At 42.8% G+C, this 21,179-nt stretch overlaps 2 protein-coding genes across 7 annotated transcripts; one reads left to right on the forward strand and one right to left on the reverse strand.

Moving 5' to 3' along the window:
• The first annotated feature begins 6,091 nt into the window (after positions 1–6,091).
• Positions 6,092–17,093, forward strand: LOC118779941 (transmembrane and coiled-coil domains protein 1-like). 6 transcript variants are annotated; one of them, XM_036532282.1, is made up of 6 exons: positions 6,111–6,146; positions 7,353–7,581; positions 10,772–11,025; positions 13,652–14,541; positions 15,041–15,176; positions 16,683–17,093. In XM_036532282.1, exons 3-6 carry the CDS (start codon positions 10,810–10,812, stop codon positions 16,989–16,991), a joined length of 1,551 nt encoding a protein of 516 aa, XP_036388175.1. In that variant the 5' UTR covers positions 6,111–6,146; positions 7,353–7,581; positions 10,772–10,809; the 3' UTR covers positions 16,992–17,093. The 6 variants fall into 6 exon arrangements, with proteins under 6 accessions (XP_036388176.1, XP_036388175.1, XP_036388171.1 ...); XM_036532278.1 differs by having other exon boundaries at positions 7,353–7,552; positions 10,279–11,025; XM_036532281.1 differs by having other exon boundaries at positions 7,353–7,552.
• A 2,366-nt stretch (positions 17,094–19,459) lies between these two features.
• LOC118778985 (protein B4) lies at positions 19,460–20,752 on the reverse strand. Its single transcript, XM_036530789.1, has 5 exons — positions 20,638–20,752; positions 20,287–20,558; positions 19,959–20,064; positions 19,750–19,793; positions 19,460–19,681 (listed from the first exon to the last, which is right to left on the reverse strand). The coding sequence occupies exons 1-5, from the start codon at positions 20,750–20,752 to the stop codon at positions 19,460–19,462; spliced, it is 759 nt and encodes a 252-aa protein (XP_036386682.1).
• Positions 20,753–21,179: the final 427 nt, after the last annotated feature.

The following is a 21,179-nucleotide window of genomic DNA, read 5'->3' on the forward strand; positions in this document are numbered from 1 at the left end:
GCTATTACTATTAAGAAAATGTGAGTCCTTTCAGTGATGATGGAGGTTAGGATCTTATACATGGTGGACAGGCAGGTGATGTGTCTATAGTTTTTGGGGTTCTGGGTCTCGTCAGCCTTAGGGAGTAAGTAAATGATACCTCATGTCAGCCAGTTGGGGCATATTTCTGGATCTTGAAAATAATGTTATAAACATATGTTAGGTCCTCATGTATGCTGTGTAAGATATTACTCCAGAAATTTTCTATCCGTGGTGCCTTCCAGTTACTGGGCTTCTTGATGGCATCAACAATTCCTGTAATAGTTACATCAGCCCACTCTTGATTTTCTAAATTTCTGTGCTGCTCAGCTTGTTTGAGGATCCAGGTGGCTTTATCATTGTGCTTTTTATAATTCTCCAAAATCTTGCTCTAGAACTCATTGATCATTGCCAACAACCTTCTTTTTTCCTAGTCATGATAGAACCTTTTTGCATCTTCTCTAAAGATCTTATTTTGTTTAAAGAAGTTGCTTTTCTTTATGTCTTCTTAATCTTTGTGCTTTAGCTTGAATTTTTTTGCCTCAGCTTTTCTTTAGCATTGAGTAGGCCCTCCTTTTTCTTGATTGTTAGTTTTCGATGTAATAAGTTCATTTCCTTTTTTTTTTTTGCAGCCTTCAATGTCACATAGAACAGGCAAATCTCCATGCATTTTTCTTATCTCTTTCTTGATCCTTTCTTTCCAGGTCAGTTTGTTTTTCCTTAATTTTCTTTTTGTGTCATGATGTTATTTCTATATGCTGAGGCATGAACAGACTGATTTAATTCTGTTCTGCCTTGATCTTTTGTATGGCTTTTTAGCATAACTGATGATGACTTCATTATATTGGTCTTTCTTTATTTTTGGTATCCTTGGCCTTGCTCTCAGTGGTATTTCTTTTAGAGCTTCCCATTTTCACTCCATGTTTTCTTTAATCTCATCAGTTGTTTCACTTCCTCTTCTAAGGTTGTCTCATATTGTCCATTGAGGGCAGAACACTCTCCTTCATATTACTATTACTATTATTAACACTGATATTATATCCTTGATATTATGAAAACAATTTTATTCCTTCCGCTTTCTATACTTTCTGGGTGTCACTAACTATATGAATTGCTGTGGAAAAGTTATGTTTGCACCACCCACGACTAACAAAACATTCCAGTGCACTGAAGTATCACCAACTTCAGACATTTTTCAGTTTAAACAATACAAAAATCTTTGTCAAAGACCTGTAATGAAATGAAATTAAATGAAATTGGATGAAATGACCATTATTGAAATGTCAGAATTACTTAAACTGAACATTTAGAAACTAAAAAAAATGATTGAGAAAGGACACAAAGAGCATATCCTTTTTCAAAAAAAAAAAATAGATAATAGAATATCTTGGAAAAAAATCAATCAGGAAGTTGACCTGGTCACAACACAAGGACAGCTCCTGTCAAGGGTGAATAAAATATTTCTGTGACCAAGGTTTTTTCTCCATCCTATTTCAAAATTTGAGAAAAATGATTTTGACAGAACTGACAGATCTTAATAAGTCAATGTGGAAATGAAACTGGCCTTTGAAGGGATGTAGATCAAACTGATTTAAGAAAGGGTTCGATTTGTGAAAATGAATGATTTGAAGTTCCTTAAAGGCTCATGATTTACTTACTGGTGCTGCTGTCTGTGAGAGATTTACACACATGGAGTGTATCTTCCTGTTATGATGACATGCCGCTTTGTGAATTGGCAAAGTCAAATGTCCTTCACTGTCATCAAGGTAACTGCATGCATAAGAGGCCTAGTTAGTTAAAAATTTTCTGCACGTTAACTCTGGCATAGTATGGATGCCAAACCAATGGGGACCAGTGGTCACACCAGATATGAAAGACTGGAGATTCTATGAAGTGGCTGAATTATTTATAGCAGGTACCAACAAATTTTGAATAAAAAAGTAATTAATTAATAAAAATAAGCCAACAAAAGACAGACAGAGTACAATGAGCTCACAGTTAATGTACCTCTGTTATTGAAAGGCATATGAGATGGGTCAATAGCCTATACACACTGTCACTGACAAGCTCCATCAAACAAACATTCGTTCAGTAACCAAATCACAGGGAGGTCACCACAGAACATATCTTGTGCATTTGATAATGCGCACTATTCAGCTTGTACAGGTACTGACATGCTCTGTTAAAAACCATAGCATTCACTCACAAACCAAATCACAGAATACGCTCTACAGAAAACATTGCCTGTTGACAGACTACTAATTAAGGCACACTCAGATACTCAATCAGACACAATCATTATCATAATGATTTTTTTTTTTACGCTGGAAAAAAACTCAGTTGCCGAAAGGGAACACGCCAAAGTCATCCCCGCTCTCCTCAAGAACCACTGAATGCACAAACACCGGCTGCTAAACAATGATGCTTGCAGGAAGACAAGCAAGGAGGGAATTACAGTAGTCCAGGTGTGAGAGGACCAGGGCCTGAACTACTTTAAGGGTCTCCGCTTTCATTGTGAATCTTGGTAAACTATTTCATGCATCAATCAGTCTCTGAGCAGAAATATCAGTGTGAAGTTAATTATATTTCATTTATGCCCTCTTGTTCTACTGACAGAACTCAGTTTGAAATTTCCTCTGTAATCCACTTTATCATCCCATGAAAAGAATTTAAAGATCTGAATCAAATTCCCTAAGTCTCCAACTGCTGAGACTAAGTGTATTTCTAAACTTGTAAGTTATGCGTTTGATACCTCAAAACTCATCCCCCATTATCCCCCTTGTTCTCTTCTCAGTTTTCCTGCTGCATTAACATCCTCGCAAATCCTTCTGCACCTTCAATGACACTTCTCCCCTATGGTCTCTTGATAACTTATTTGATCATATTCAGCCTATAGCTATATCTGTTTATTTGACCCTGTTGCAAAGCACTATGTGTAACACCAGTTACAGGTGCAGTCACTATGGCAGAGACAGTAAACAACATCCTATTTGCCTTTAACAAGAACAAAGAGAAATAGGGTCATGTGATGACTCTTGGATTGATTGAATAAAACCAGAATATCATATTACATAAAATGATTATAAAAACAGTGAGCATTTCATACTGTTATAAAGGTTACCTTGAAAAGTAATATTGTTCACTATCCATCTATCCTCTTTGGACAGCTTTAATGAAATTATATTCAGCTTATAGCTACATCAGATCATTGTATCCAGGTGCAAGTTTGTTGCTCCATTCAACACGCAGTCATTATGAGTAGCACATCACACGGTGCAACTGTGCAGGTATTAGTGAGACCACGATATCTCATCAGGGTTTTGCCTTCAGTCGAGGAATTTCAGTTCATTTGAAGACATTGAACAAAAAGTATTTGTCAAGCATACATTGTTCTACTTTAAAATAATTTAATTTAATAATTTAATAAGGCTTCTTATTGTTCTTTAAAAGCAGTGTAACCCACTTTGTATCATTGATGTGCAGAACACGATTCGATTTTTTTCCACCTTGATGAAACTATATTTTGTAACTGTCAACTGTATACTAGGCTCATCTCGTTGTGACTACCTCTGTATTCATGCCGGAGAGCTAAGGCAATATTAGAAGCAATCCTCTGGCACATTTCCCCGCAGCCAGCAGCTGTTTTTCGTCATACGCACTACAGCGGAGGGACGGTGGAATGGGTTTTAGCAATTCTACCGCTGTTGGCTTTGGTGGTCACTGTAGGCAGGTCAACATACTGAACTACTCGGGAGCCTCAGAGCATAATTTGACGTCAATGATTTAATTTGACCCAGTGCTGTCGCCAGGCAGGAGATCAAACTGCTTAATCCATGCATTTACCTTTGAATAAAGAAAACAACATTGCATCACATTAAATTGAATTGTGTGTTTTTTTATTATCATTCCGTTATGTACCACTAGTAAACTTTTACAAGGCAAAGACTTGAGATAGTATTTTTAATGATCACATAGTACATTTGACCTCACTGGCCTAACACGTTGTCAATACAGCACAGCAGTCTATATTAACATGTCAACTGTTATAGAGTATTGAATGAGACTTCTTTTATTCTTGCACACTAGATGATCAAATAAATGAACAGCATAGTCTATATAAGGGTTCTGTATATGCTGTAAAGCTAACAAGTAGCTGGTGAAACACTTTCCCATTTTGAAGCTGATTCAAATATTTTAAAGAAAACTGCAGCAAATGGGTAAATATACAAATAAAAAAATTAACGACTGGTGAGGAATTTAGGAAGTTGATGTGTTCAAGGTAAAAGGGAATTATGCCTACTTTATTTCAGCTTGCATTTAGAAATTTGACAACACCTGGAGTGTACTGACAAAACACAAAAATGAAAATGAACATTTGCTGAGGTTTGGTCTTATTCTGAAAAGATGTGCATTGATGACTGCTTTGAGTTGACTGAATGGATGATATAATGTGTGAATATATGATGAAAACATGATAGGTTACACTAAATGTGACAACAAACAGTGATCTCAATTATATATATATTTTCAATATTTACTATGATCTTTATACTATTTTGCTTTATTTTTTATCATTTGGTTTTCTTTTTGTTCACATCTGTGTTGTCATCTGTAGAACTATGCAGTTATCATTATGCCATTACTCTTTCATAATGATTTTTTCAGATTTGTTTTGTGCCAATGTCATTGCAAATGGCTCCATGCCAAATAGAAGGTGACAGATTGATTTCTTCATCTACTGAATATGTCACCTTGCAGAGTTTGCATAACTTAGCCTTTCCCATCTAATTTAAGATGAAATGGCTTATAACCGCAAACTGCCTGGCAGTCAGTCAATCTGCAGGTGATATAAATGAATACTCTGCTCTGTCCAGGCAAGAGTTTGTATTTTCTGAAGTGAAAGTTGCAAGAGCTGAGCAGTACGCTCAACAAAACCAAAGAAAAAAGTCAAAACATTAGACATAGACAGAGCTGCAGCACTCTGGCTGCTTTGTGTCCACACTTTATGCCTAGTATGCAGATGCTGTATAACCTCAGCATCAGTGGCCAGTGGGCAGCACCATGTAGCCCAGAATTGTTGCCTGAGGCAATAACACACTGTACAATTCCCTTATTCTAAAATCAGTGAGGTGTGTCTCCCCTGTAACAGGGCACTTATTTGTGATTGTAAAATATGTGTGAGGCTTTATGTTCAGTATTTGTGGAGTTAGTATATAATTCTTTGCTCATTGTTGGTACGATGCAGCACTATCAGAGAGAAATAGAACTGTAGTCTGCAATATGCAAAAATTACCATACCTAACATTATTGCTTCCAAGTTATTAAATGTGTTTAAATTTACTGACTTCTGCTTATGTGAAACAAGATCATTAATACAGCTGTCTCGGAATTCCACCCACACCAAGGACAGGGAGAGAGAAACACAGATAGACAAATGCATATACCCATTACAGTGTAGTAGTAGTATTCAACTGTATAATTCATATTACTGCCTTACAGTGAGATCTGGGGTCCTCTAAGTCAGAAAAGCTAGAATATACTGTACACACATCCAAGATGTAACACTCCATGCAGAAATATCTTTCAAGTGCACACAAGAACATCAAATAATGCATGTAGATTCTTCAGTCAGCTTGTGTTAATATTCGTCATAGCCTGTGTAAATATTAATATAGAATATTGGACAGTTCCGGATAAGAAGTAATTTTGTTGTATTTCTCAAAAAATAGGTTTTAATTGTGCTTTAGATCATAAATACATTGATACCAAAGAGGGTTACTTTGATTTATTAACTATCTAGGAAACCTCCCGCCAAAAACAAGTAAAAATCACACCGCAATAAATTCAAATCATATAGGCTACATTCTGAGACATAATGCTCCGTATCGACGTTTAAAATTTTGTTTATTTCACTTTAATATGTCGTGTTTATGACCAAGAAGTAAAGGACATTCACCGATTCCAATTCATAAATTCAGCCTCTCGCACATCATATTCTTACTATGTAAAATTACCCCTTGACTATGATTTGCCTTCCTCATGACTGTCACGTCTTACGCATAAAATGCGTTCTGACGTCACCGTGGAAGTGGTCCGCCCAAAGACATGATCATCCTGTCAGCTTTTATGTAAGTTTCAATGTGTAAATAACTACTGATGCAATTTTAATGCACGGAAACAAATTAATTAGTGCAGTAGCTATGAAACGTTCAGCTAGCTTCGTCGTTATCATCTGTTGCGGAAGATGCATGCTTTGGCAGTTCGAAGGTTGCTGTACGTAGCGCAATCTGTTTATTGACAGTTTGCTGGAGCGCAGTGTGGAGAGACACCGCACGCATGCAGTTGTCAGCCTCTCTAACTCAAATAAGAGTTTCAGTAATCAAAATTCATATAATGAAATGAACATTCGCAAATTGTGATAGCCATCTGGCGTTTCGTCGTAACTGTGTAGAGCAGCCAGCCGCTAGCCTACCGCAGGCCTGGGGTCACCTTCTCTCCGGCCAACCTCCGCTCCGGTCTGGAGAGGATGCTGTGCTTTTCCGGCATCCGTGTGCATGTCTGTTTCTTCTGTGAGTAGTACAGCAAGGTAACTAATAAACGTCGAACTGGAGACTTGATTTTTTTTTTTAATTTCGCCAAACAAGCAGTCATAATTCCTGTTGCTACATACTCTGCTTGCTAGCCGTTTTTATTCATGGTCGTAAACAACCAAATGATCAACGGATCGTTTAGTGTTATAATCAGATTAGCTGGCTAGGTAGATACAGTGTCAGTTGACTGCTAATATGAGGTTACCCAGAAAGCGACAAACGTTTTATCACTGACGGCATATATATTGAGCTGCGTATTTAGCTAACAGGCTATGTAGGTTGCATACACCTAAATTACACTTGTCGCTAATATGTGCTGTTGCAATTGATATTGTGCTCATTAATCCAAAGATACCGCATAGTGGAACATTGGACTGTTATTTTGGGCTAGTGCCATGTGAAAAAAAAGTGCGATTTTATGCTCATCCAATTCAAATACCTGTCCCCGAAACATGGTATGCTATCAGTGTTATTTACAGCGCCAGCTGTGAGCGTCTGTGTTTTTATCTGACTCAGTGACCACAAAAAGCAAATGGGCTGTGGATTGTTCGTCGCTATTGTTTGTTGCGGAAACTAGATTTTAATTCAGTATTTGCTAGTGTGATACCTGGATTCTTGTTCTGGCCCAACCAATGCTATTCTGGCACAAACTTGTCGAATTGCAGTTGAAAACTTTGAAATTCAGGAAGGAGTCGCAGCACAGCTTTGTATTCTTACAACATGACTTTTTTTTGTCAATTGCAGCATGAATTATTACTCCGACAACGAAGGGAGGAGTTGATGTAAGACTAAATCGAAAACGGAAAGAGAACGCAGTCCTGTAAGGATTGTAGGTTTATGATTCCGCGCTGGAGGTGTTCAGAAGAAAAAACATGGGATCTTTTCCCGACTTTCCAGTGCAAAACACAAAGAAAAGCAGACGCAGATAATGGTCGAGACTGAAGGTATGTGGTCGTCAGGCAGAGCAAGCCAGGTATACTCCAAAAATAAACATTTCTTATTTTGGTAACTTGGCATGTTTAATTTGTAATGTAATTATTTTAATACTCCTGTAAGGTTGCTTTAATTGGTCTAGCAAGGTGTGATAACCTGTAAATTCCTACAAATGTTTCAAAATAACCTTCCTACACTTCCATGCTGCTGCTCATGGTTTCAGTACAAATTTGGACATATCACTCTTACATACATGAAAACACATTTACATAAATACACAGATGCAACACAGACACATATTACGTAAAGGCATGGAAAACAAGCACACAAAGCCATGCATACACACATACACGCATATACATGCTTTCTCTTCCTCTCCCTTGTCTCTCTTTCTCTCTCAAACTCTTACACAAAAAAACACACACTCCCTCTCACACACGCAGTGTTTGGAGGCTGTGAGAGGTGGCTGGGGGTATCAAGGAGCAACCTCTTCCATTTCTGTGTCCAGTCGTGGATGACACTGGCAGTTCAGTCACTTCCATTAGCTGTATTCAGCTGAAACAGCTAATGATGTGATCTCTGTGAGGCAATTATGGGCAGATCAGTTGTGTGATGCCTGTTTGTGCCTGAATTACAGAAGCTGATCATCACTGAGTCTCTGTTCAGTAGGAAATTTTACCTCTGCACACTAGTATTGAAATGAACTCAGTTCTTCAGTTTGGCATCTGATTATTAGCTTTTGAAGTACAAATGTTGGAATGATGGGTAAACTAACAGATGTGACTGTGTATGATGTATATGAGTGGTTCAGGTCTAGAGGAGTTGCTGTGCCTTTTTGTTCCAGACCAAGCCCAGGTTTCATAGTCCTGGAAGGTTGTGTGATAGCGGCAGATGGTGACAGGTTTTCTGTGAGGTGGGGGTGTAGAGTTCTTTGGGATGATGATAGGATTAATCACTGGGCTGTTGAAGCCATGAGCATGGAGTGGTACTGCTGTTCTCTTTATCTGCATGATTGGAGTGTAGAGATAATGCAGGGGTGGGGATGGCTGAAATAGCCAGACGTCTGTGTAAATGTTAGATGGGAAAGTACTGTGAAAACGAATTTGCCAGGAAGCCTGTTGGCAGCTGGAGAGAGCCTTTATCCGGGCATGCGGGAGCAGGGGAACCCTGCAGAGTCTTGATGGGCACTGACCGTCTTGCCTTGTGTTCAGCAGGATACAGTACTGTGTTGTGGTGCGTAAGATACTGTGTTAAGTGATAGAGCGGGGCGGCGTTCAGTGTTGGGAAGACCATTCTTAAAACATTCAGAAGCACATCCTTAACAGTGTCACAAGACACATAGGGAAGGGCTTTTTTATGCCTCTTTTCTCTTTATGCAACCCTTTATTCAGAATTGACAGCTGCATATTAGGCTCATCTCACCATGGCAACTTCAGCACTCCTGCAGGAGCGCTGATGTGAGACAAATGCAATCCTCTGATATACTCTAATGCACCAGCAGCTATTATTCGCACTACAAGTTACACAGTGCCTATCCACCCCTATCCCTGGTGGAATGAAACCAGTGTGCTCTGCAGCTGTGGGCTCCTGATTACTGTCAATAGATGAAAGAGCTGGTTTCTGTCCTGGGCTGTAGGGCTCAGCCTGCATTCAAGACAAGCACCTTGCTGACTAAGACACCTCCATTGAACAGTCATCAGTGGCTTGCAGTCCTTCCAGCAGTTAAAATTGATCAGAGATGTCTTTTTCTGCTCTCAACATGCATTGTTCTACATATAGAACTAAGAGATATTTTGAATTTTAAAGCTGACATCACTGCAAATAGGTTTAACACCTCACCAAAGTGACTGTCTGCAATGCATTAAATGAATATAATTGCAGCATAATGAAAAGTCCAAAATTAATGGATACCAAAAGTTTTCTTGGCCCCTGTTTTTTGTCCCCCATTTTTGTTATTTTGTTGTATGGAACATGGAATTAATGCTGAATTTGTAAGAGGGGATTAATCAATATTTCAGAGGGGAATAATAAAATGTGGATAGGGGAGGGGTGAGGAGCATTCTTGGGAGCATTTAGAAAACTGGTCCCTGAAGTATTTTATCAAGACTTGCATTTAAAGATCTGAATCCCCTTCCCAGAGGCTAAAGGGTGGGGCAGAAGTGAGAATAAATCCTGTCAGTCATCCCACGTCTAGTAAGCTCTCAGATCTGAGTGAGGGACTCCAGAGTGAGGGAATCCAGCTTGCTTGTTTTGCACAAATTATTTACAGTCAAATTAAAGGCTACAGCTGATACTTTAGTTAAAGCTGATCTTGGGGTAATTTTTCTAGTCAAGGTCAGGATTTCTTTTTTGGCTTTGGACAGGCATAACTCAAAGGGGGTAATAAAAAGTGACTGATGTCTGAGCTCAGCATGTGCAAAAGTCAAAATCTCTTGTGGATGGGTCACCGACCTTGTACAGTTCGCATGGAATTAACAAATATAATACTGAATTACAGTTGCTTGCTTTTTGCATGGCATTTGTTGTTGCATGTTTCCCTTTAGCACTGTTAGAGCTTGTGTAGTTTTTGTTATTATGTTCAGAGCTTGTGTGCTTTCAGTTGCAGTAGATACAAAAGTCATGCAAACTCAGATAGCTCTCCCTCTTGGCTGTGTGCAATACAGCGAAGCATCTGCTGTGTTTCCCAGATAAATATCTGTGTGCTTCTCACGGCTGCTTTTCTCTCCTTCTGTGCTAGATGAGCATGACTATGAGCCAATCTGCAGATGCATGCACACTCACCAGCTCGAATTGAGCGCCCGCTTACCAGCTTTTCTCCGCCTCCCAGGGGGCGTGACTAGTGCACGGCATCCCTGCGGCTTTCTGTCAGACTGGCGTTGCATAGAGGCGCCCCCTAATGGAGCACGGTTGTGGTGACAGGGACCCAGAGGAGGTGGATGTGGGCAGCCATGGCGTGGCAGAGTTAGAGGGCAGAAGGGCGTCTGAATCGGAGCGTGGCCGCTCTAAAATCACCCACAATGCCCTTGAAAACATGGGCATGCTGGGACAGGGTTTGAAGCAGCTCTTCCAGCACCCACGACGTCGCTCGTCCATCTCACCCCATGACATTGGCTCAGCCCTCTCTGCTGCCTCCTCAGGTGGCCCTGCCACTGAATCTCTGGAGGGGGGGCCACAGCCAGGGGAAGCTCCTGCCCCCGACACTGACCCCCACGCTCCGCCCCCCCCTGCAGCTCTGAGCCGCGTGCTGCAGCAGATCCGAGTCGCTCCCATGATGAAGCGTGGCTCCAGCCTGCAGAGTCGCCGCAAGCCTGTTTCTGACCCCCCCACTAAGGGTAGCCCCCAGATTCACCGCCGCAACACCCAGGATGCTCTGCTGCAGGGTGGGCGCCCACGCTCCTCATCCACCACTGACCCCTCCAGCAGCCTTGCCCTGGTAGACACTCTTCCACCATCTGGATACTCCCCGCCCAATGAGTCTGACCGGGTGAGTACAGCCTTGGCGGGGTGGGAACTAAAGTTTAACAGACTCAACCCAGTATTTATACTAAGTACATAAACTGAAGAAGCCAGTGCACGGAGTTGGGTTGCATTAAACAGAATGGGGTGTGTACATAAGAGCAAAACATTTAGTGACAAGGACAGACCATTCAGTAAAAATATGCCAATGTGATTTCCCATTGAAAACAGTATGTTTGACTAAATGTTTAGGACACTGCATGCAAGTGTATGTGTAGGTACATGTATGTATGTGTGTGCATGCATTTATATATGTGTGTGAAACTACGTGTATGTGACACAAATAGTGACGTAAGTACAGCCATGTAAACCACAAATGCACTTACACCACTCAGACATGTACTGCTCATGTACCTACACCAGACACATATACTCTACACCACACGCACACAACTAACAAGTCATTCAGGTCTTTATACAATACAGATGTGCTGCTGTGTTGTGTGTGCTGAATTATAAACCTCCTTTGTAAGTGTAAGTTGATTCTAAGACCTTTAAGACATTTCTTCTAAATGTTAGTGGCGACTACTTCGTTTTGAAATATTTAATGCAAGTGCTTGATATTTTGATCCGCCCGCAGGACTTTACTTTGAATACGTCACTGACATGCTTATCACGCCTGTACGGTGATCACCGATCAGTGGTTCGTTCCCGTGTGTTCTCTGTCACAGAGGATAGAGGATGATGTCATCTGTGCTTATCTCAGGTCAGCGGCCATAGCGCTCCTTTGTATAGGCTGTAAAGTGGGAGGAGCTGCAGCAGTGGTGGTGCAGGTGCCGCTCGCTGAAACGGTCAAAATAAGTTGTAAAAAAATTACCAAGTTAAACTGCTTTCGTGCCCTTCGGCTTAATTTAGCTAATTTGGATAATTGCACCTCATACATGGGATAATATGCACTGGGAAAAGGTACTCAATTCCTCAAATGAAAGGGTAAGATTTTACCTTGCTGCCTCAAAGATTCACAATATTTCTCCTGGCTAACGTTAACCTTAGTCCTGGGTAGCTAGTTATAACTAACGTTACCGTGTACATCACGATGTAACTAAGTTAACTCAAGCAGTCGTGTAATCAGTGGTGTTTTTTTTTCCCTTTTTATCGCACTATATTTTTGGTTTGCGCAGTTCACTAAAGTAACCAATTTAACTGTAGTTGGCCGTTGAATTTGGGGGGTGGAGGTGTATGGTGCGGCACGGCTGCCTCAACGTTAACATTACTAATCGAAAATAGTAAAAAAAAAAAAAAAAAAAAAACACACACACACACAAGGTATTATGAAACGGCTAATGTGTTTTCATTAACTTGATACTCTGATGGCGAATGCCGATGGTTAAAAACCAGGTTTGCTTTTTGAAACATAACTTGTCCTTTCGCTTCATGACGTGACGGTTTGAACCTCCAGCGAAGAGGTATGAGCGTGACTTTCTCTAGCACTTTAAATGATACATATCGCGCACGGACCGTTATCAGCCGTGTCAAGTATATAACCGCGGCTAGCAGTGCGGTCTAAATTTTTACATTGCATAGTCCGTAAATGCAGACTAATTATTAATGGTCTTATCTCGAGCAAAGCAGTGACCGGACCGAAACTTACCCGGCTCTGCCGTCACCGACTGGAGTTAAATACTCTGTATAAGGGGCACTGGATGTGCTAGCGTAACGGTAAATTCTTTAGTTAACGTGTTTGTGTGTGTGTGTAGGTATGTGTAGGCTCAGAGGTTGTTCGTTAGGTAACTGCGAACTTCACAATCGCTTCACTAACCCGTACCTATGAAGGATATTTGTTATGCAATGTGTCGCAGCCAATTTAGCTATTTACTTTATTTACACTTTAATTGAACTGTCGTCTTACAATTAAAAACTTATGAATGTGATTTTCTTTCTACTGTCTGTTAAGTAGGCCTAATAGCCACGTTACAGTAGCTTGCTTGTGCAGTAAAGCTGCTGAAATTACCTATAAATAATGCCTTGTCTTTTGCACCTGTGGGGAAAATTAGATTGTCAAGTGGTGAAATGTTTGTTTTGAGCTTAGTATCTGTGCGCCATAACTCTTGATGAACACACATTATACTGTGCAAAAAACCTTAGGTCTCCACCCTCACACAAGAACTGTGTGGAACGATAATGAGGACTTTATAAGCAATTACATAAACTCACTGTGCGGCCCATCTCACCTCTTTATTTTCCCCCTAACACAGAGGGAATAAGTCTCAGCCCCTTTTAGGTCTGACCCAGAGTATCATAGTCCACTACATATTCTAACAAGTTATTTTTATATGTGAAGACCTCCGAGTGGATTTATACTTCACTTCTAATTAATTTGCATGTGACCTCTGAGCCTGTTCTTTTTCCCCTTGGTTTTATACTCTTTTGCTGTCTGTCTCTCTCCTCTTCAGATTGTCTTTGTGGATCTCTTTGAATTCTGCTTTTTTACAGTTTTACAATTCAGTTATTGCCAAAGGACTCATGGAAATAAATGGAACAAACAAAGTAAATAACCATCTGTAACCCCTACCCCTTCTGTCTCTCCCTGTCCCCCCTTTTCTCTCTGTCTCCATCTTCCTTCCCTCCTTCTCCTCTCTGTCTCTCTCTGGCAGCAGTTGGATAAGTTGGAGATCAGCGGTCTGGGCCTGTTGCCAGTGCCGGTGGGCAGCAGTACAGACAACACATGTGCTGTGGATGGAGTGGACAGCCCCCCTGACCCCCAGCGCAGCCGGCAGGCCATTGCGCAGCTGCAGCAGAAGATCCTGCGGCTGACAGAGCAGATAAAGGTGGAGCAGACAGCGCGGGACGACAACGTGGCCGAGTACCTGAAGCTGGCCAACAATGCAGACAGGCAGCAGAGCGCCCGCATCAAGCAGGTGTTTGAGAAGAAGAACCAGAAGTCTGCGCAAACCATCCAACAGCTGCAGAGGAAGCTGGAACTCTCCCACCGTCGGCTGCGGGAGGCAGAGCAGTGTGGCATCGCCCGCCAGCCCAAACATGTACTCCGTGACATGCACCAGGGCCTAAAGGATGTGGGGGCCAAGGTGACTGGTGGACTTTCCACCATTTCCCAGGCAACACACTCGGCAGCGGGAGCAGTAGTGTCGAAGCCCAGGGAGATCGCGTCACTCATACGCAACAAGTTTGGCAGCGCAGAAAACATCTCTGGCCTGAAGGAGGCGCTTGACGAGCCCCAGAGTGAGGAGGTGGTCAGTGGGGCACTGCAGCCCAGCCCCCGCTATGGCAGTGAGGATGAATGCTCTAGCGCCACCTCCGAATCTGCAGGGGCCAACAGCACCATCGGGGCCCCCGGGGGCCCCCCCAGCTCTAAGACCAACACACTGGACAACATGCAGACCTCAGGATTAGAGATGCTCTTCCATGAGGTTCAGGAGATCCACCATGCCCAGAGCCAACTGGAAGAGTGCTTTGAGAGCCTCAAAGCACACTACCAGAGAGACTACCACCTCATGATGCAGGCCCTACAGGATGAGCGCTACAGGTAGGGCTGAAGGCCACAGCTAGCACATGGACTAAGCTGTAATACACACTCTACATTAGGACAGAGGGCTACAGTTTGGACAGGACGACTGGTAAAACAGAGGGCTACGCATAGGGTGTAAGAGGTACGGCTGCAGATAGGACAGGTGCTAAATGTAGGGTGTGTACTGCAGGTAGGGCAGAGCTCAGGTTGTGTGAGTGTTATGGGTCAGGCAGCTATTACAGTGAGACTCACTGAGATGCACTGACACTGATACACACTGACAGAAACCACTGCATTCAGTAAAAAGCGAGTGGAAGTTCAAGAAAAAGATTGTCAGCCAGAGACAATGAAAAGGCACAAAATGGTGAAAGTGTCATAGTGCTTGAATGTTGACATCTGCATTCCCTCTAACCCACAGTGCACCTTTGCAAGGAGAGATGTAGCTTACAGTGGTAACAGTCGTAAAATGTCTCTCTTTGCATTCTGTAATTCCAGTGTGCTTCTGACTTTTGCACAGGTGCGAGCGCCTGGAAGAGCAGCTGAATGACCTGACAGAGCTCCACCAGAATGAGATCCTCAACCTGAAACAGGAGTTGGCCAGCATGGAGGAGAAGATTGCCTACCAGTCATATGAACGAGGGAGAGACGTACAGGTCAGAGCCATTCTTTACACCCTGAATCAAACCCTCAGCCTATCTAATAAGTTCCATTTAGTCCTCACTCAGTAGTGCATCCTGTTTTGTTCAAACACATACATTACACCAGTGTTACACATGCATTACATCCATTTAAACAAAGAAAAGTTTTTTCTCGGTACTGTAATTCCTTACAGTGAAATTACATTCACTGTACTTCCTTATGCACAGCATACCTGCACATTACATACCAGCAGCACGCCCACTTGCATGTGAATTACCTGCACTACACCCACTGACTTGTCTTGTTCCCTCCATGTTGTTGCATTGCCATTGTGAGGTTTAAGTGGCAGACTGCCTGCCCCTTTGCTCAGAAAGCAAATGTGTGTTTTGGGCTTGAGGACCTGTTTCACTGTGGCCTCATCCTTACTGACCTCAGTTACAGCTGAAGGGTCCTCTTTCTGCGCTTAGTAAGCTCAAGTTTACACACAATACCAAACTTGACATTATTGCTATAAGCAGGTAGTAAGACTGATTACTAACTTCACTTAGTTTGAGTTGGCTACTGGAAGTACTTATGCAGTGAACATCTGTACATAATTCTCATTCTTCTAAGAAAATCGGGCACCATTCTCATGGATCATGGCTCTTACTTACTAGCAACATGTTTAACAACAAATACATTAGCAGTTGTTGACTGCTGCATTACATTAACATACATGGTTTTAAGAGAACATGAAAAGCTTTCCAACATTGGCTCCATGTTAGTTTCCGATGAAGTCTTGTATTAGTAACTCCGGTGATAGTGAAGAGTTCTGTTTCTTGTAGAAGATGCCGTAATCTGAAATGCAAAAAGTAAAAGTGGGTGCTTTTCTGCATTCAGATGGTCAGTGTTGTCATGGTTGCATCAAATCGGATTAGAGTTGGTTTAGTGTACCGTTAACTACCGCGGTTGCAACGAAAGGGTTTAGTTATTACAGTTATGGTGAGTACACTTAGATGAGGATTAGTTATCAGAATTGTTATAATTCAGTGTTTCTCCATCCTACTCCTGCATATCTTCTTTCTATCCTTGCTCCAAACACACCTGATTGAAATTAGTGTGATTAACATGCTCTTGATCAGGTGTGCTCAGTTAATCAAAAGTGTCACTGATGAGTTCAGTCAGGTAGGCAGAGCAGGGAAAGATGGAAAACGTGGCCCCAGGAGCAGGATTGAGAATCGATGTTATAATTGTATCAAGTAGGATTTCAGTTGGGTTAGTTATGTCCGTGTTTCCCAACCCTGCTCCCGGAGGCACACTGTCCTGCATATCTTCTATGTATCCTTCCTGCTTGACTAAATCAGGTGTGCTCAGCTAATCAAAAGTGCCACTGATGAGTTCAGTCAGGTAGGTAGAGCAGGGATAGATAGAAGATATGCAGGATGGTGTGCCTTCAGGAGCAGGGTTGGGAAACGCTGAGTTATGTCAGCTCTTGAGCCACAGCGTGTGTGTGAATGTGTGTGTCTCTGTCTGTCCTACAGGAGGCACTGGAGGCCTGCCAGACACGCATTTCCAAGATGGAGCTGCAACAGCAGCAGGTGGTGCAGTTAGAGGGGTTGGAGAACGCAGCAGGACGCCCCCTGCTGGGAAAGCTCATTAATGTGCTGCTGGCACTCATGGCGGTGCTGCTGGTCTTTGTCTCCACCATAGCTAACTGCACAGTGCCCCTCATGAAGACACGCTTTCGCACATTCAGCACCCTCCTCCTGGTGATCCTGCTGGCCTTCTCCTGGAGAAACTGGGATTCCATTACACAATACCTGGACTACTTCCAGCAGGAACTCAGATGACCAGCAGGGGTCTCATTGAGCAGGGGGCAAGAAGGAGGTGGAGCCAAACACAGAGTAACACCACTGCCTCTCAAACACTACTGAGCACGTGCAGGCGCAGCTTAGGGCCAGTCTTCTTTCAAGAAGTCGATTTGTTTACATTTTGGAGTGTTTTTTTCTTATGCAGCATAGTAATGCTGGTCTATATTTTTAGATTTAAATTGATATTGTTTTTGTTGAGTGATTAAGCTCCTTGTACTTGTGACTTTAGAATTGCACATAGAGGTGTGAAGGAAGCAGACTGCCAACTGGAGCTCTAAACTGGTGTCTGCCCCCTTCCTCCCTCTCCCTGCATGTGCGGAGTCGCAAAGACCAAGAGCAGGACCCAGCCTGTTGTTGTGGAAACGCACACATTCCACAGGGAAAGAAGGTACAAGGGTTGTGGGTTCTGCTTGGCTCTGTTGGCTTTGGTGCAGGTAGAGCCATCTGATGGGATGGAATGAGAATGAAGCGATGCCGGGCCTCTCCGCGGGAACATGCGAGGGGAACATACTTGAAGAGCATGACGCTCAAAGCCTGTGCTTCCATACTGTCTCCATTAGAGATTAGTCACTGTTTATTTTTAAGATGAAAATAAAAAATATTTAAATGATAGTAATGTGTCTCTGAAGATTTGTCACAGTCACCACACAGGGAAGACAAAGGCATACAGGAGATCATTGAATTTATACACTAAACTTACATATTAGAGATACTGATATGCAGCTGTGGATTTCTATGTAAGCAGTGAGGATAGAGACAGGGTCACTTAATGCTACTGGCCTCAATTGACATTGGTGCCACAAGTGGTCATCTTATGAGGCTCTAAAGCACTGCTCCCCCAATACAGGCTGTGTGTGGTACCATTTACACATTGGAGTGCAAATGCACCCGCTACGTAGCCCTGAAAGTGCGCACACACACACACACACACTCTACTCGCACCAAGCACTGTGTTTACTTTTGGGACTTCACAGAAGTATGGCTAATCACATTTACTAAACCATGTTATGGCTGTCGGTATTACTGTTGTTGAGGCCTGAAAAATGAAAGCACTGCCGATGGGAAGTCCCATCTAAAACTACGCACTGACACTACACACTAACACTACAATTTAGCCCAGTACACCTCAGGGCGCCATCTGCAGTTCAGTCCTTTACCAGGACTGTCAGTGAGAATACCCAATTTACATTTGCACTGGGACATTCACTTGTAGCTCTGAAAGGTGGTTTTACATTTATTAATTTGGCAGAGGCTTCTATCCAAAGCGACTTAAAGTGAGGTACAATACGACAAGTGAAAAACCATAGAGTCAACAATATTAGAAGCACTGCATGACCAGGTTTCAAAGGTTGGCCAAGCAAGGTATAGATTAACAGGTAAAAGTACATTTTTAAATATAGTTTAGTAGGAGACAGTTTGAGACATGAGAAGTTCCTTTAGGGGGTAGTGTTTCAGGTGCACAAGTGAGAGCGGAAGAGCTGTGTCTTCTCGAAGACAGAGAGGGACTCAGCAGAATGGATGAAGTGTGGAAGTTCTCTCCACCATCGGGGGACAACAGCGGAGAAAGTCTTGGATAGTGATTTTACACTGCGATGGCGACGGGATCACCATGCACTGTTCAGTAGCAGAGCATAGTGGTCAGGAGGGAAAATAGGGTTGCAGCAGTGAGTTCAAGTAGGTGGGTGCAGTTTTGGTCACCCTATACAGAAGCATCAAGGCTTTGAACATGATGCAGGCAGCTACAGGGAGCCAGTGGAGTGAGAGCAAGAGAGGTGTAACATGAGCCCCTTTGGTTGGTTGTAAACCAGACGTGTAGCCACATTCTGTATCAGCTGCAGAGGCTTTATAGTGCATGGACAAGGAGCTGTACAGCATGCTCAAATGGGTAGGGCCTGATTTTCTTGATGTGGTACAGCATGAATTATCCATGAGTTGATAGTTGTAGCAATGTGGTAAGAAAATTTTACCTGGCCATCAATCACTACCCCCAGGTTCCTTGCAGACCTGGACAGAGTCAGTGTCATTAAGCCTAGCTGAACAGTGATGTGCTGGGTTGACAGGCTGGCTGGGATGACTAGGAGCTCAGTCTTGGAGATGGTGAGTTGAAGGTGGTGCTCTCTCATCCAGGCTGCGATGTAAGGTTTTATCTGGATGTCAGTCCAAAGATCAGTAGAAAAAAAAAAAACCCCACATGTAGGTAATGGATTATGGTAGAAGCCTGCATCTGGTTTGAATCAGTCATCACTAATGTACATCTCCATTCCCACAGTCTAGAAGGTACCCATCCACAGCACATGGAGATTTGTACAGTTGTGTGTTGAAAGCACCCCCACCCAGTCAATCCCTTAATCATGGCCTTTCACCCCCATCAATTTTAATACACAAAATCTTTATTCAAATAGTACAGTGCATGACAAGGAGTTAAAATAATAAAACCCAGAGACCATTCATTCAGCAGTCTTCTTTCCTCGTTTTCCAGAGTTCTTAGCAGCTCCACTCTCCTCACCGGACTGTTGCCTGACTGGGGCTTTGGTTTTACGTGCCTTGGCCCCTGACCCAGCCTCTCCCACAATAGGCTTACCCCCCCCATTCCCAGCAGGCTTCTTGGGCCTTTTGGCAGGAGCCACTTTTGAGGGGGGGCCCTCCTGGGAAGCCTTGGGCTTAGAGTCCTGGACACAGTGGGAGTGTTAGAGACCCACACACTCCAAAACCCACAGAGCATCATGTTCATACCCACCTCTGCTTTCTGCTTTTTCCCAGTGGATTTTGACTTCTGGGACCCTGCAGCACAAACAGGACTTACACAACAAATTAAGATAACGGTAACTAATCTCTTAAACAGGTAGCACGGGTATCCTCTGATTATATGGTTTGCAAATCAATTTGTGAATGAAATCAAAAGGTAGCCATGGAGTGGACGCATTAAAGGACTAAGCCGGTAGCTACCTGCTTCCTTGACTTTAGTCTTTTTTGTGCGTGGATTCTCCACATTTGGATCAGAATTCTCTGTCCCCTTCTCTTTGGTCCCTTTTGGTTTGCTTCGTGCAGCAAGCTGGGGGACACGGGATCATAAGTCTGTTAGAGAATTCAAAACACCTTCCTGCGATGCCATTCTCACTTAAAGTCAATGTAGTCTCACAGTCTTGTTCAGTTTTAGTCAACATTACTACATGTTCATAGAAAAGTTCCTGATACATTCAAGACGTGTGTGAGAGAAAGTACTGCATAGGCTCATCCCTTAACTGCAGCAGTGAGGCCTGAATAGAGAACTTACCCGGAACCTCCCCTGCGCGCCATTTCCAGTGGAATTAGCAGGTCTTACCAGAGCTCCACCTTCTAGACCTTTAGCTAGCGCCTTTCGTAGCATATACTTAAGTCGGACTGCATCAACCGACGGATACTTCTCCAGAATGTACCCACGAATCGCTTGCGCTGACGAGCCCTTCCTAGAATCGAGGTCTTTCAGCGCTTCTTTCACCATCTCCATTGTAGACGGATGAGCAGACATTTTCCGTACCGACGGCGCTTTGCGCGGCTCCTCGGAATCTACAAAAACATTTTAGACGACGAATACGTTGCGAGATGTCAATTAGTAACATTATGCAAGTTGTAAGATAAGACGTACCAGACCGGGGCTTTTCCTCAGTTTTTGCTCCTTTCTTTGGGGCTTCGGGTGGGGGTGACGAAACCGGGTTTTGAGGGGAAGACACTTCAACCGAAGGTGCTTTTTTGGGAGGCATATTTACGCACAGTAAGATGACCTGATATGTTTTGCGTTCTCTCGCGCTTTCTTTATTTCTTTTTAAAGCCCACTACTGTTACTGATAAAATACACACAGCACATTCGAGAAGTGACCCGAGGGTGCTCTTTATACAGATTTCTTCATATGCTAATCACCGACAATTACTAACAGGTGCTGCTAGTTAGCAGAGCGGATCCAAAGGCCCTGCTGAAGGCCGCTGTCGGTTGTTATCACAGTGTTGACCATTTTTGACCTTACCAACGAATAATACGTGAGAATAAAACATTTAATTAGGGAGAGCATTGGGGATGGTCAAGCTGATCTTAGTAAAAACGTAGAAAATGCGTGTGGTTTTGGAGAAGTACATTTGTCGCAAGTCATTCACCTAAAAATTGTTAGCTAAAAATAGTTGATAACAATGGTC

Source organism: Megalops cyprinoides, chromosome 6 (assembly GCF_013368585.1).
Source record: "Megalops cyprinoides isolate fMegCyp1 chromosome 6, fMegCyp1.pri, whole genome shotgun sequence".
In the NCBI taxonomy this organism is placed as follows: domain Eukaryota; kingdom Metazoa; phylum Chordata; class Actinopteri; order Elopiformes; family Megalopidae; genus Megalops; species Megalops cyprinoides.

Excerpts from the sequence above, each read along its gene's own strand:
- LOC118779941 (XM_036532278.1), top strand. The coding sequence starts at position 10,438 with ATGGAGCACGGTTGTGGTGACAGGGACCCAGAGGAGGTGGATGTGGGC. Across the intron at positions 11,026-13,651 it reads CGCCCAATGAGTCTGACCGG|CAGTTGGATAAGTTGGAGAT; the intron begins GTGAGTACAGCC and ends TCTCTCTGGCAG. Across the intron at positions 15,177-16,682 it reads AACGAGGGAGAGACGTACAG|GAGGCACTGGAGGCCTGCCA; the intron begins GTCAGAGCCATT and ends TCTGTCCTACAG.
- LOC118778985 (XM_036530789.1), bottom strand. The coding sequence starts at position 20,752 with ATGCCTCCCAAAAAAGCACCTTCGGTTGAAGTGTCTTCCCCTCAAAAC. Across the intron at positions 20,559-20,637 it reads TGAGGAAAAGCCCCGGTCTG|ATTCCGAGGAGCCGCGCAAA; the intron begins GTACGTCTTATC and ends ATGTTTTTGTAG. Across the intron at positions 19,682-19,749 it reads GGAAAAAGCAGAAAGCAGAG|GACTCTAAGCCCAAGGCTTC; the intron begins GTGGGTATGAAC and ends CACTGTGTCCAG.